The sequence below is a fragment of the Cibotium barometz genome, chromosome 49, assembly GCF_041138505.1.
Source record: "Cibotium barometz isolate CiBa-2024 chromosome 49, ASM4113850v1, whole genome shotgun sequence".
NCBI classification, from domain to species: Eukaryota; Viridiplantae; Streptophyta; class Polypodiopsida; order Cyatheales; family Cibotiaceae; genus Cibotium; species Cibotium barometz.
In genome coordinates, this window is record NC_141094.1 from 17,705,468 (window position 1) to 17,717,995 (window position 12,528).

General features: G+C 49.4%; 1 protein-coding gene across 1 annotated transcript in view; it reads left to right on the plus strand.

Annotated features, from left to right (window-relative positions):
• The first annotated feature begins 6,053 nt into the window (after positions 1-6,053).
• LOC147610363 (glutamate receptor 3.3-like) overlaps positions 6,054-12,528 on the plus strand; it is a 34,482-nt gene continuing 28,007 nt past the window's right edge. The window contains exons 1-2 of the mRNA XM_086786404.1: positions 6,054-6,080; positions 6,168-6,589. Coding sequence (XP_086642530.1) covers positions 6,203-6,589 — 387 coding nt within the window. The 5' untranslated portion in view covers positions 6,054-6,080; positions 6,168-6,202. The remainder of the gene's footprint in view (positions 6,081-6,167; positions 6,590-12,528) is intronic.

Below are 12,528 nucleotides of genomic sequence, written 5' to 3' on the forward strand. Positions count from 1 at the left end.
GCCAAGCATCGTCTCGTTATTTATAACGGGATGCTATAGTGGCCGGGATTAGGAGGGTTGACATGCTTCCCACATGGGGGTCATACACGAACCGGAGGCACGGTGGTAGACTACATTATGGGGTCTTTGGAAGCATCACAGCTTGTCACCTCATTCTCCATCCCACCTCATCCTATTGGGGCGGCAGATCATACATACTTGGCATTTTCACTAGCCGGATCACCAGTAGCACCAGCCCCCCACATACCGATGCCACACACTACCATCTACTTCACACATGACATGGCAGACATATACATTGGCAGAGTAGAGGATGGGCTCCTACTCATGGATCCCCTGGCACCTATGGATACCATTATAGCCCAGCTGGCATCACTCCTACACACGGCTGCATTACAGAGCTTCCCAAGCCTCCGAGATCTGGGACTATGCCCCAGGACAGATGGTATGATGACGAGTGCAGAGCCCTTTACTCACGGCTCTGCATACAGAGAGCCTTGGGAGCCATCACAGAGCAAGAGTCGAGGAGAGATGAGGAGACTTACTTGCCGCAAAAGGCGGGCCTTCGCAGAGATACAGGAGCTAGAGATCTTCCATTTCATCATGAGTAGAGATAGCCCTATCTCATGGCAGCACTTCAGAGAGCCCCGGACACTGACACCCATTGCAGACCCACAGACATGGCACACATATGCAGAGGGCCTATACCACGCCCCACAACAGCCACCTATACCTCAGCCATAGGAGCCTCGACCTACCACAGCTAGCTTCTTTACCCACTCGATGGTAAAGGAAGCTATCCGCCGCCTATAGCATGGATGGGCCGCCGACCATATGGGCCTATAGCGTGAGCATCTCATATATGCAGTAGATTCTTTGGCTCCTTTTCTTGCACACCTGTTTAACAGGGCACTAGCAGAGGGTTTGCCTGCGGAGTGGATGATGCACACCATTGCAAAACAGGGGATATGCTTGATCCGAGCAACTATAGGATGGTTATGGTTGGCCACGTGTTGGCCAAACTCTATGGTGCAGTGTTGGAGCAAGAGCTTAGCTTATATGCTGAGCGAGCGGGTTTACGCTCATCAGGGCAGGCATTCAGGAGAGCTTTCTCTACCGCTGACCATGTATTCACTTTGAGATGTATGATTGATCACGCCAGAGTGAGGAAGAGAAAGCTCTATTACTGCTTTGTGGATTTCCGCAAGGCATTTGACACAGTACCATGAGAGAGGTTCTTTCAGCGTGTGCAGTCTCTTGGCATACCAGCAGATATGACATGGGGCATCTATGCATTATATGAGCAGGTTTTTGGGCGAGTCAGATGCCCAGGAGGTATTTCTGAGACTATTGCTAGCACCATTGGTGTGAAGCAAGGATGCCCACTTTCCCCCACGCTATTTGGGTTATACGTTGATGAGGTGGCTGACTTCATTACACAGGGAGGCGGAGATGGAGTTGATCTAGCAGGTATCTCAGTACATATTATGCTTTATGCTGATGATATTATATTAGTGTCTGAGTCTCCAGGAGATCTACAGCAGCATCTACATGCACTCGATGATTTCTGCACACAGAGGGGTCTTACTGTGAACCTTGGGAAAACCAAGGTTATGGTCTTTCATACATCGAGACAGGGCAGGAGTCAGCTGACATTCACTCTCGCAGGACGCCAGGTGGAGGTGGTGACATCATACGTGTACCTAGGGGTTACCTTCTCTGTAGCAACCACGTGCTTCATCACCATGGGTTCAGCAGCCAGAGCTAGATTGACACGGGGATATGCAGCATTGGCTATGCTAGAGAGACAGTGCAAAAAGGTGCATTTTCAGGAGCCCCAGACGAAGGGGTGGCTATTTGACACATTAGTCACACCGGCACTGATGTATGGAGCAGTGGTATGGGCGCCAGGCCTTGCTACCCATTGGTGGACACAGATAGAGAGACCACAGGCCCTCATGATGGCATGCATGATACGCAGCAAACCGTCAATACCTCATGACATTATCCGAGCAGAGTTTGCTGCGCCTCCTATGATGGTAGAGACCATATTCCAGACTATATGCCTGCTATCACATGGTCAATGTCAAATCAAGATCACCCACGTGTCCCCCCTCCTCAAAGCATGTCACCTTTTTGCATCGTCTACTCCACATGACCTCTTCTGAAGTTGAGTCTCCTTGCATGTGGTGGTGGTGGGGTTGATGGCCCTGAGAGCGCATCTTGGGCACTGCCAGCTACATGGAAACGGCCTCTCCCTATTAATTTTGTCCCTTGTTGTATGAGCGTGGCCATATCCTAACCTCATATGATTCAGAAAGGGCAACACGTAATAGGTCAAAAAGGGTAGCACAAAAGGGTAACAATGGTCTCGTAAGATTCATAGAGATGCCACAGGACAGATTGTCATACAGAGCTTTTGAGGCATCTAGACAGCTGGCTGAGGCAGGAGACAGAGGATCATGGTATGCACAGGTCACACATTGGTTCTCACAGCATGGCCTAGACATGGATCATCTACCACCATTCCAGTATGACAGGGATGCACCACATATCCGTCTCTCTCAAAGTGAGAGGAACAGAGTATTGAGACAGGACCTTTGGCAGCTCTATACACGAGAGACATGGATATCGCCTACACAGCCTCTTCCACCGAAGATGCTGTACTACAGAGATCACTTCATGAGTATCACTGATGATGGATTTATAGAGAGGCCTAGATACATGGAGGGCTTTTTACCACACGGCTCTCGAGTAGCTATTGGTCAGCTTAGAGTCTCATCACATCGATTGGAGATCGAGACTGGCAGAGCAGCACGGATCCCTCGAGAGGAGAGGGTATGCAGATTGTGCAGAGAGGAGGTGGAGAGTGAGGAGCATTATGTATGCATATGCAAAGCATATACAGCCATGAGAGAGAGAGAGATCCCATTTTATTCAGAGAGCCACATTCCCTGCGCCACCTCTTTGAGGCAGCAGACTAGCGCATACTGGGGAGATTCATTCTAGACATACAACGTCATAGAGAGACATCATTACAGGTTCAGACAGCTCCAGAGGGGGGACGACAGACACAGGTTACTACATTTTATGTAGAGATCCACCCCACTCCCAGCCCCTACAGAGCAGGGAATTACTCTCCGGAGAGCAGAGACACTCAGAGCCCGCAAGAGACAGAGGACACCTGGCTTTCGGACACCACGCCTATACCAGAGAGAGAGATGTCAGAGATCAGAGCTCAGTTTCACAGAGAGGGTGCGGAGCGACTCGCTCGCTTCAGAGCAGACCCAGGCATGTTCTTCAGGGAGATGTGGACACCCCCTTCATTGATGTATACCATTTTATACCCCCAGTATGGTACAGGATGGAGCTAGCTAGGTTGCATATCATGATTGTATACTCCATGCATATAGCTTTGCATGCTCCTAGCAGTAGAGCTCCATCCCCTCCCCCACTCATTGTACTTATTGCACACCCAGATTCAGCTTTTTAGTTCAGTACTTTTTCATTTTGTTGGGATGATAGAGGATACCCCACACAAGTACACTGATTTGTCTCATAGGCCGAGTTCGGTCTTTTGGAAGACATTAATAAAATCTTTCTTTCTTTCTTTCTTTCTATGTTCACCTTGGCTGCTGGAGGAGGGTCTATGTGCCATTCATGTGCATGAAAACCAATCACCCTCACCCTCTACAACATGCAGCCCCACTGAAATCCTCCAAAGGGGGCTCTGCTCTCTCAAGTCTACCATGTGGTCCAATAGAGAAGGTGTCGTGTGCCTGCTGGTGAACACTCCCAACCACTACGGGGAGGTAGGGTCTGGGATTGGGGACAACCACTTCGGGGGGGTGGAAGAGTTGATGTCAAGGCTAAGTATGTCCCTACCCCGTATCCCAGTGAGGCTCCTCTCCTGGGGTCTTCGGGCGCAACTGTCTGAAAATGAGCCAATCTCCGAGTGACCGAGCGGGACCCATACCCAGCTCTCCCCACCATACGTGCAGGCGAGCCCCCAACATATGACCACTAGGCAAATGGACCAGGGGGTTCCAAATCAAAGATTGATAAAGGCACTCCTCGGATGCAACTTCAGTGGACTACTGAAGGACCAGCCCGAGGTGATCCCAAGCGCGCAAGAGACTGGTTGCAAATCTGTCCCCAAATGCAAGGCTAAAGCCACAAGCCCACATTTCCGTGAAAATCCATCGCGTGTTCTAGGTTCAAGGATCTCCCAAAACTAGGATGCGGGCAGAGATCCTGGCAAGGAGGAAGTCCTTCCAAGGTTCGCCATCCAAAAGAAGGCCACGAACTATCAACTTGCCCGAAAGGGCGCGGCTCTGAATAGAGGGGTCGATGATGCCTAGGCCCCCCCGGTGTCATGGGCTGAATGATCACTTTGCAGGCCACCTTGGTCCTAGCAGGCCTCCTGTCGCACTACCAGCCTAAAGTAAGTTTTGGAGCAACTACTGAACCTGGCCAATGCAAGCTCGGGAGAAGGCCTAGCAAGAGGTAATGTACCACATCATGGTGAGAAGAACCTAGTTCGCCACCATGACCCGGCTAGCTACGGAAAGCCAAGCTGAACTCCAGTATAGTAGCTTCTTCCAAATGTTCAGAAGAAGAGGGGCTAGTTGCTGCTCCAAGGATATATCAATACCAACCTGGCATCCAAGGTAATGAATTGGAGTGCCACTCGAGATCCACTAAAATCCTCCGCTAGCCTCCAAGTCGGGGTAGGCACTTAGCCAACCCAAAATCCACATGACTTGTGCCAGTTGATTTGTGCTCCAGATGCTCGGCAAAGGATCTCTATCGCCTCAGTGAATCTCTGGAGGTTTTCCTCATCTCCTAATAGGGATCTTGTTGTGACATCAACAAACTCTGAATCGAGTAGCTCCTCCTGCACACGGAAGTGAAGATGCAGCCCATGGAGCCATGTCTCTTGAGCAACGAGAAAACTGCTCATGGCCTCGGTTACAAACAAAAATAGATAAGGTGCCAGTGGATGCCACCCCTCGCTCCCTAAATGAGAACTTGGCTGTGAGGAGCCGAATAGAGCCCAGAAACACCTTGGACCCACGCCTCGGGAAATCCCATCCCCAATCCACCCTATCATAGGCTTTCTCAAAATCTAGAAGGAGAACTATAAGATCACGTTGCTTCAACCTAGCCAAAGTGGTCGCCTCCAAAATATTGAATCTGCTGTCCACGAAACCCGTGTGCCATGAATCAAATTGGGAGGAAAGGCTCCCAACATCGGCGCCGGCGCCAGCTGTTGATGGCTTTGGCTAGGATTTTGTAAGTGGTCCCTCTAGGAAGGTGATGGGCCTCCGCTACCGAATCTCCAATCTGTCACCACTCTTCTTGGGAATGAAATGAATCAATCCCTCTGATAGCCTCTCCGGCATGAGTCCATGGTCATAATCTCATTGAAGCTGCCTTCCATGAGATCCCAATGCCGAAGAAATAAAGAAACTGGAAGTCCATCTTCTCCTCAGCATTTGCCCTAGGGAGTGTTGTCAGAGCCTCTGCAAGCTCCTCCCGCTTACGCGTGTCCAACACGTGAGAGGATAGGGGAGCACCCGTGAGAAGAGAATGGAAGAAATCTGTGGCAATGGCTTGCACCTCGGGGGGGATCCGCAACTATGGATCCATCCTGGCCTTGTAACCTGTGGATACCATCCCTCCGCCTTAGTGGGCCAGAAATATAGACCCATTAGGTCTTTTGAAGACATTTAATATAACTTTTTCTTTCTTTCTTTCTCTCTCTCTCTCTCTCTCTCTCTCTCACACACACACACACACACACACACACACAGAGGTAGTATATAACTTTCTTTCTTTCTTTCTCTCTCACTCTCTCTCACACACACACGCACACGCACACTCTCTCACACGCAGAGTGAGTATATATATTTGGTTAGCTTAGTTATCTAAGTATATGGATTGCTTATAATATGTATTTCTGAAAATTATGTAAATCTTGCTTTAGAATGTGTATTTTTTCCAAGAACAACACCTTTCTCACATCCATTGAATAAATCTTAACAGGTTTGTTGCATTGATACAAGTCTTTCTTAAAAGTAAGTATGTTACACATGCAACGTTTTCTTTTGCTACGCCTTAAGGTGATACCAGACCTTATATTCACAACATCGCATCTGGCTCAGGAGATTCCATAAAGAATCCTCTAGCAAACGTTGTGATGATGGCATGGATATTTTTCATCCTTCTCCTTGGGTCCAGCTACACTGCAAGTTTGAGCTCAATCTTGACAGTTCAGAAGCTTTCTCCAGAAACCCTAAACATCAGCTCATTGCAGCAAAAGGGCTTTCCAATTGGCTACCAAAAGGGGTCAATTATCAAAGATTATCTCTCCACGACCTTCCACATATCGGAGAAAAGTCTTATACCACTTAGTAGTACCGAGGATTATACCAGTGCTTTGGTGAAGGGACCTTATAAAGCAGGAGGAGTGGCAGCCATCGTTGATGAAGTTCCATATGTGAATATGTTCCTAGCTAAACTTGCTGCTTCAGACTGCACATTTGCAATATCAGGCCCAACGCTAATGAGTGGAGGATTTGGATTTGTAAGTGATCTGTGTATTTGCCTCTTCAAATGTAAGTTAGTTAAAAAAAATCTGGTAACCGAACAAGGCAAGCTCCAAGTGTTGTGAATCCAAAGAAACAGTTGGTTTCAAAATCTTTGTGCTGCATGGAGAGAGAGAAATGAAATGATATATTAACGTCCTCAAAAGGCCAAAATGACCTATGAGACCAAAAAGGTTACAACAATTGGTGGATCTGAGAGAGAGAGAGAGAGAGAGAGAGAGAGAGAGAGAGAGAGAGAGAGAGAGAGAGAGCCTACTAAAGATCCAATGGGCCTTTGAAACCAAAGTGATACAATAATGTCCATGGCATATCTCATCATGGAATGGAAAATAAAATAGAACAAATCAAAACTATCTCACTAGGAGTGATACAAAACTGTCCATGGAAATCTCATCTTGGAATACCAAGAGCATGAAACATGAAACATGAAACATGAGAGGAGAATCAGCCCCCAATAGATGGTATACCACTCTCCAAAATATCAAGCATGGGGATAATGAGAGTGGCTGAGAGAGAGAGAGAGAGAGAGAGATTTTAACGTCTTCAAAAGACCCAAAGGATTTATGAGACCAAAATGATTCCATGAAATCTCTTCATGGTGGATGAAAAAAGAAAAAGCAACAGTAAACTAAAACTGAAAACTGAAAACTAAGATCTCAGATTCTGAGATTATACTGTCAGAATACACAGTGGAGATGATGACCAGATCTGGGAACACGAGCAAAAACGCAGGCAGAAAAACAGCACAAGAGAGAGAGAGATGTAGGCGTGTAACTCTGCTCTGATATACACAAGAAGATCCCGAATATGATACAAATGAGGTATGGGGGTTGGGGGCCTATTTATATGCCCCCAGGTAGGCAGTCGGCCTGTTGAAGAGGCCTCCACGACTGCGTCAGCAGTCGGCCAGCAGCAGATCAAGCCCACGACTGCATACATCCAGTCGGCCAGCATCACAGAGGTCCACGACTGATGTCCAGGCAGTCGGCCAGCTACTGATAAAACACCTGATAAGGGCGGGCACACCCACAACAAAGGCCCTGGTGTATAAAACTGGAGAGGAGATGACTTCTAACACCCCCTCTCAGCTCCTGGCTGTGAAACCAACCACAGGGAGCTGGGGTGCCGCCGGAGCAAAAGTCCTGAGAGAGCGACTTCGTGAAGAGGTCCACCGTACTGTCCTCCGTCGAATAGAACTCTAGCAAGATGTCATCAGCAACGATCTGTTCACGAACAAAGTGCCTCTGGATGACCATGGGTTCCTCCAGTGGAAGCCCAAACCTGCAATGTAACCTCATGCTGCTCCGTAAAACTGCTCCTGGGCCATAAGTAGATCTCGTCGTGTCCGGATCTCTTCCTCAAACTGAGTCACTCCAACCGTGGAGTCGGACTCCATCCAACAATCCCCCTCCTGTGTACAAGAATCCCTGATCCTTCGCATGCTGCAGAAACCACGGGAAACGCAATCCTGCCTCCCAAAGAGTCATCCGCAACCATGAGCACAACCGCCTCATCAGGAAGCTCCCGTCCAATCTGGTGTCCATCAACCAGATCAATGAACCATACAGCTTCTGAGTCACAGAGACATCACACTGCTCACAAGGATCAACACCTGTTACGGTGCACAAACAAGTCCTGGAAACCTGATGAAACCTGTCAACCACCCCCTCTGAATCCGGAACCACAAAGCCTGGAGAAACCACCTCCTTCTGCAAGTAAGCACCTGGCACCTGCCTAGCTTTCCGAAAGGTCCCCGTGGAAAGAACATCCTCATCTACTGGAGGTTCTATGTCCCGAACACTACGAGACATCAGAGCATAAGTGACCTGTTCAGCTTCCTCTGACTGACGAACACAAGAACTACCAACATCAGTATTGGAAAGTTCCTGCCAACTGCTGCCATCTACTGGCAAGCTATCCACCATCTGGTCTCGGAAAGCCCGCACCTGTAGCGTATCCACACTTGAGTGGACATTACCAGACTGCCACTCATCACAAACTTGAGGGCCTGGGAGAGAGAGTGCTGAAAGCCTGTAAACTCCATTCTCCACTCCGCCTTCCCAAACCACTTGGCCTGTTGCTTTGTCCCGGAGAGCAACAAAATGCTCATCAAACTCCACCCGTACGCCAGTCTTGCAAACCTGATGCACTGACAACAACAGATGAAAACCAAGTGCCGGAACATACAACACCTGGGAGGAATGCTTCGCCCCTCTGCCATCGGGAACTATCTCCATCCTGCCCTCACTGTGAACTGGGATAGTGGACGTATCCCCAGTAAGAATATGACCAGAAAGCCTGCAGAGATCCTGTAAACCGGAATGGGAAGGAGTCATGTGCCTGGAAGCACCACTATCAAGAATCCACTCCCGAGTATCCGTTGCGGAGAGTCCTCCAATCTCCTCCCTGCCTGAAGAAAATGAAACATCGGTGTCCATCACCTCCAGGTGCACAAAAGCCGGAGTCTTCATGATTGCTGCAGAGGAATCTTCACCTTTCTCGGTCTTCTGCTTGGGACACTGCCTCCAATAGTGGCCTTTCTCGCCACAATCATTACAAGTCCTCTCTGCCTTCAGTTTCTCGCGGTCAGCGTCGAACTTCTTCTCAGAAGACTTCTCCGATGAAGCCTTCCCTTTGCCCGAGTTACGGCCTTTCGACCGTTGGCCAGTAAAGGCCTCTGAACCTCCACCCTGAGGAGGGTTCGTGAATCGTTCCTCCTGGTCCAGGACCATGGGCACAAGCTCCTCCCACGTGATGGTGCTGAGCCTGCCACACCACTGGTAATCAAAGAGGAGTAAAATGCTGAGTACGAAGAGGGCAAATGTGACAGCAACGTGATGGCCATGTCCTCTGACGATATCTCCTTCCTAGCCTGAAGAACTTCCCGCTGAAGTGCCTGCAGCTTGTTAATATGCTCCCGCATCGTCGACGACTTTGCAGGGCTCATAACCCGCATCTGTACTTCCAAGGAAATCCTCTTCATGGGCAATACCCTGTTGTAAAGTGAGGCCAAATGCTGCCATATACCTCTGGCCAGCGTCATATGCTTTACATGATTGATTACCTGCGGTGTGCAGTTGAGGAAAATAAACGAACGGACCCTGGCGTTGACACGATCCCACATCTGCGTTTGGGCCCCCCGGTCCTTTCGGATCGACGGTAACTCCCCTTCCTCTACTTCCGGCCGTGGAACACCAACAACGACGAAATCGGCGAGGTCATAAGACTCCAGAACAGATTCCATCATCACCTTCCATATGCCGTAGTTGCTCCCGTCCAACTGACGGTCCACCGGGAACGTGGGGAGTGTCGGGATCTTCACATGTCTCTCAGCCATCTCAAACAGATCTGCCATTGCGGGGATGTCCTCTGAAAAGGGTGGGTTGGTGGGAACAAAGAAGAACTGATACCTGCAAGTGGCTGTCCAGCAAATCAGCCCGCCTTCCTCTTGCTTCTCCTCTTCCCGAACAGTCCGGAACAGTCCACCAATCAGCCACAAAACAGCCCCCTCTTGCTCACACAAATCCCAAGACCTATCTAGAGCCTAGGGCTCTGATACCATGTCAGAATACGCAACGGAGATGATGACCAGATCTGGGAACACGAGAGCAAAAACGCAGGCAGAAAAACAGCACAAGAGAGAGAGAGAGATGTAGGCGTGTAACTCTGCTTTGATATACACAAGAAGATCCCGAATATGATACAAATGAGGTATGGGGGCTGGGGGCCTATTTATATGCCCCCAGGTAGGCAGTCGGCCTGCTGAAGAGGCCTCCACGACTGCATCAGCAGTCGGCCAGCAGCAGCAGATCAAGCCCACGACTGCATACATCCAGTCGGCCAGCATCACAGAGGTCCACGACTGATGTCCAGGCAGTCGGCTACTACTGATCCTCAAGCCGCCTGCCTCCCAAGCCTCAGAAAAATGGGAAAAAATAGGGGAAAAATGCGGGGAGTGAGGAAAAATGATAAAACACCTGATAAGGGCAGGCACACCCACAACAAAGGCCCTGGTGTATAAAACTGGACAGGAGATGACTTCTAACATATACAAGATGAAAGTTCTAGATCCTACTATGCTAGGTGTAGGGTACAATAAGCGATAGGATATGGGAATTAACCCTGTATGCCGGGCAAGGGCCCATCCAGGATGTCCATCATGGGTGATACAAGAAGGCTAGGGATGTCGATAGTCTGCTGCGAGGATGAGGCCACTCGATGGCGGGCCAGGATCCCTTGAATTTGGGGCTTATGAGCTGGGGGTGGCTGGGGTGGGGTCCGACGGGACGAGGACGCCTAGCTTTCTAGGGTGTGCGTGCTTGATTTGATGTGACTCCCATGGGCCTGCTATGAGGAAGCGATTGATGATGAAGATGTATCAACCATGTAATTGTTTTGTATTATGATCACTGATTGATTAATGAAAACCTCTCATGTTTTGCCTCAATCTACTTTAGTGTGCATGTGAATTTGTATTTTTTCAAGTATTATGTCAGCTTACCCCCGATGTTTCCTTGAAGTCGAGTTTGCCGTTTCCTCTTGGGGTTTACCGTTTCCAAACTGGAAACGTTTCATGCAACCTAGCTCCCTATCCACCCCTCTAGGCTGGAAAAATCTGGTGATGGTAAGATGAGAGGAGTGTTGGGGGTGAGGACCTCTGAGTAGTAACTCTCTGTGTCGGCTGAGCTCCAGTAGGAAGAGTCCAAGGCACCTCTGATCTGGGTACTCCATGATCCGGGATAAGGATCCAAAGCCCTCTCCTTCGAAGAGACAATGAAATCTCCCTCTGATTTCATAGTACAGGGAAGCGGATCGTAAGTGAAAGGAGGTTGGATGCGGGGTCGAAGCTGTTAGAAGTCATCTCCTATCCAGTTTTATACACCAGGGCCTTTGTTGTGGGTGTGCCCGCCCTTATCAGGTGTTTTATCATTTTTCCTCACTCCCTGCATTTTTCCCCTATTTTTTCCCATTTTTCTGTGGCTTGGGAGGCAGCCCTGAGGCGGCTAGAGGATCAGTAGCTGGCCGACTGCCTAGACATCAGTCGTGGACCTCTGTGATGATGGCCCACTGGATGTATGCAGTCGTGGGCCTCATCTGCTGCTACTGGCCGACTATTGATGCAGTCGTGGAGGCCTTTTTCAGCTTACTGGCCAACGGGTCGAAAGGCCGTAACTCGGGCAAAGGGAAGGCTTCATCGGAGAAGTCTTCTGAGAAGAAGTCTAACACTGACCGGGAAAAACTGAAGGCAGAGAGGACCTGTAATGATTGTGGCGAGAAAGGCCACTATTGGAGGCAGTGTCCCAAGCGGAAGACCGAGAAGGGTGAAGATTCCTCAGTAGCAAGCATGAAGACTCCGGCTTTTGTGCACCTGGAGGTGATGGACACCGATGCTTCATTTTCTTTAGGTAGGGAGGAGATTGGAGGACTCTCCACAACGGATACTCGGGAGTGGATTCTCGATAGTGGTGCTTCCAGGCACATGACTCCTTCCCGTTCCGGTTTACAGGATCTCTGCAGGCTTTCTGGTCATATTCTTACTGGGGATACGTCCACTATCCCAGTTCACAGTGAGGGCAGGATGGAGATAGTTCCCGATGGCAGAGGGGCGAAGCATTCCTCCCAGGTGTTGTATGTTCCGGCACTTGGTTTTCATCTGTTGTCAGTGCATCAGGTTTGCAAGACTGGCGTACGGGTGGAGTTTGATGAGCACTTTGTTGCTCTCCGGGACAAAGCAACAGGCCAAGTGGTTTGGGAAGACGGAGTGGAGAATGGAGTTTACAGGCTTTCAGCACTCTCTCCCCCAGGTCCTCTGGTAATGGCCACTTAAGTGTGGATACGCTGCAGGTGCGGGCTTTCCGAGACCAGATGGTGGATAGCTTGCCAGTAGATGGTAATAGTTGGCAGGAACTTTCCAGTA